This window comes from Puntigrus tetrazona, chromosome 17 (genome assembly GCF_018831695.1).
Source record: "Puntigrus tetrazona isolate hp1 chromosome 17, ASM1883169v1, whole genome shotgun sequence".
NCBI classification, from domain to species: Eukaryota; Metazoa; Chordata; class Actinopteri; order Cypriniformes; family Cyprinidae; genus Puntigrus; species Puntigrus tetrazona.
This window is the reverse complement of record NC_056715.1, coordinates 211,086-213,006: the sequence shown is the minus strand read 5'-3', so window position 1 is coordinate 213,006 and position 1,921 is coordinate 211,086. Positions and strand designations below refer to the sequence as shown.

The 1,921-nt window shown below is 35.7% G+C and overlaps 1 protein-coding gene across 1 annotated transcript in view; it reads left to right on the top strand.

Moving 5' to 3' along the window:
• Positions 1-1,921, top strand: part of LOC122361963 (collagen alpha-1(XXIII) chain-like) — an 11,446-nt gene that overhangs the window by 8,021 nt on the left and 1,504 nt on the right. Inside the window, exons 4-9 of the mRNA XM_043263203.1 lie at positions 876-929; positions 1,069-1,113; positions 1,231-1,311; positions 1,397-1,450; positions 1,546-1,611; positions 1,760-1,786. Of these exons, the coding sequence (XP_043119138.1) occupies positions 876-929; positions 1,069-1,113; positions 1,231-1,311; positions 1,397-1,450; positions 1,546-1,611; positions 1,760-1,786 (327 nt within the window). The remainder of the gene's footprint in view (positions 1-875; positions 930-1,068; positions 1,114-1,230; positions 1,312-1,396; positions 1,451-1,545; positions 1,612-1,759; positions 1,787-1,921) is intronic.

Here is a 1,921-nt window from a genome sequence, read left to right as displayed (position 1 = left end):
TGAGTTGCCGTTTTTGGTTATTTTAGTTGAATGTGTGGCTTAATTATACTTAACAAATACTCACGGTGTGTGCTTGTGAATTAAAAACAATTCATTATTGTTTCAGCATATGTTGCTAATCCGAAATAAATAATTTGAGATTAATTTTCAGTCTAAATATTATAAACTAAGCCGGTGGCATACATCCAACATCATGTTGTAATGGTGCGAAGCAAACTATGAAATGTAAAAAGTAATTAAAAATAAGTATGCTTTGAAACACGTAGGCTTTGTGTGAAGTACCAAGACATATCTTACGAAACTAGATGCAGTTAGTTGCGAATGTTGTTGTTCTTGTACTGAGAATGTGGATTTGGGTTGTTTAATGAATGCTCCTTGTGGTTACATTTATAATGTCTGTTTGCATGTTCTAGCCGATGCCATTCTTTGAAATTCTGTGTTTTGTCACATTGCAATTGGGAAATAGCAGGAAAAATTAGGAATTTTATCATTTTGGACATTTGCGAGGCTTTGTGGTCATCTCTATCAACTGAATAATCAGTCTGAAATGTTTATCGAACCACAAAGCGTGACACTGAATATGGTGACGAGGAAACGCAGAAATGTCAGGCGCAATTATGGTTTGTATCAGTCTAAAGAACAGCAATACTTCCTTCAAAGAATGCCATCAACATTGTGAAGTATCATTCAGGATGTTGTTTTCATACTCCACAAGATTTCACATGAAGAATTATATTGGAACAACATTTCCTGTTTTATAGCAGTCGTAAAATGAGGTCTATCAGAGGCTTGTGGTTCTCAGAATGCAAAGAGGTTTTGCAAAAAGACCATTTTATAAGCTTTAATTCAGTCTGTTCCGCTTACTTAACCAACAGGGACCACCTGGCCCTCCTGGACCCCCGGGACCACCCGGAAAAGAAGGTTCAAAGGTGAATATCGAAATCCAAACGAGTGGCTCAGTTAGTGTGTTGTTTCCATTATCGTTGTATATAAGGTTTATGCTAGAACTAACTGATCTAATTAATAGTATCAGGAAAAAACTTGTGTGTGTTTCATTCATCCTGACAGGGTGAACTGGGCTTGCCTGGCCCTGCTGGGGTTGATGGCGAAAAGGTGATAACCTTTGCAACTTCTTTAGAAGAATATCAGTTGTTGTTTTTTGTATTATATACATAAATAGATGCATGCAGATGAGTTGCTATTCAATATTTGAATTGATTTGATCATCAGGGTGAAAAGGGAGACACTGGAGAGCCTGGTGAACCTGGAGAGAGAGGGGAGAAAGGAGAAATGGGCCTGTCGGGTCCCTCTGTGAGTATTCAGATTCATAAATTGTCTAAATCTTATTTATATTTTGTCATATTATCATTTATAATATGAATCAAATCTGTTATAGGGGATGGATGGGCAGAAAGGAGAGAAGGGAGATTCTATACTAGAAGACAATCTGGTCAGTACAATTGCACCCACATTTTTTTGATTTATTAATATTCCAGTATTAAGAATACAGTTGATCTTCAGCTGTGGTTTTATGACTGTCTACAGGTTCAGATGATTTCACAGCCTGGACCACCAGGGCCTCCAGGTCCACCGGGACCGCCTGGATACATGGTGAGGCACATTTTAAATATGCATTTAATAACATAAACTGACACAAACCTTCCCTTCTTTTTTCTCCATTTATCTGCAAGATCTTGACTTTTAAGAGTGATATCATAACATCATTCAAAGATTATAACGGGTATTATTTGTGTTTTAGGGTCATCGTGGTTTGCAAGGCCCCAAAGTAAGTGTTTATTTTATTTCATTTCATTTCATTTTATTTCATTTTATTTTAGGAAATAATTTTTTTTTGTTATTATTCAGATATATTATTATTCAGACTTTAAACAATTTATTAACCTTTTTTTTTTTTTTTTTT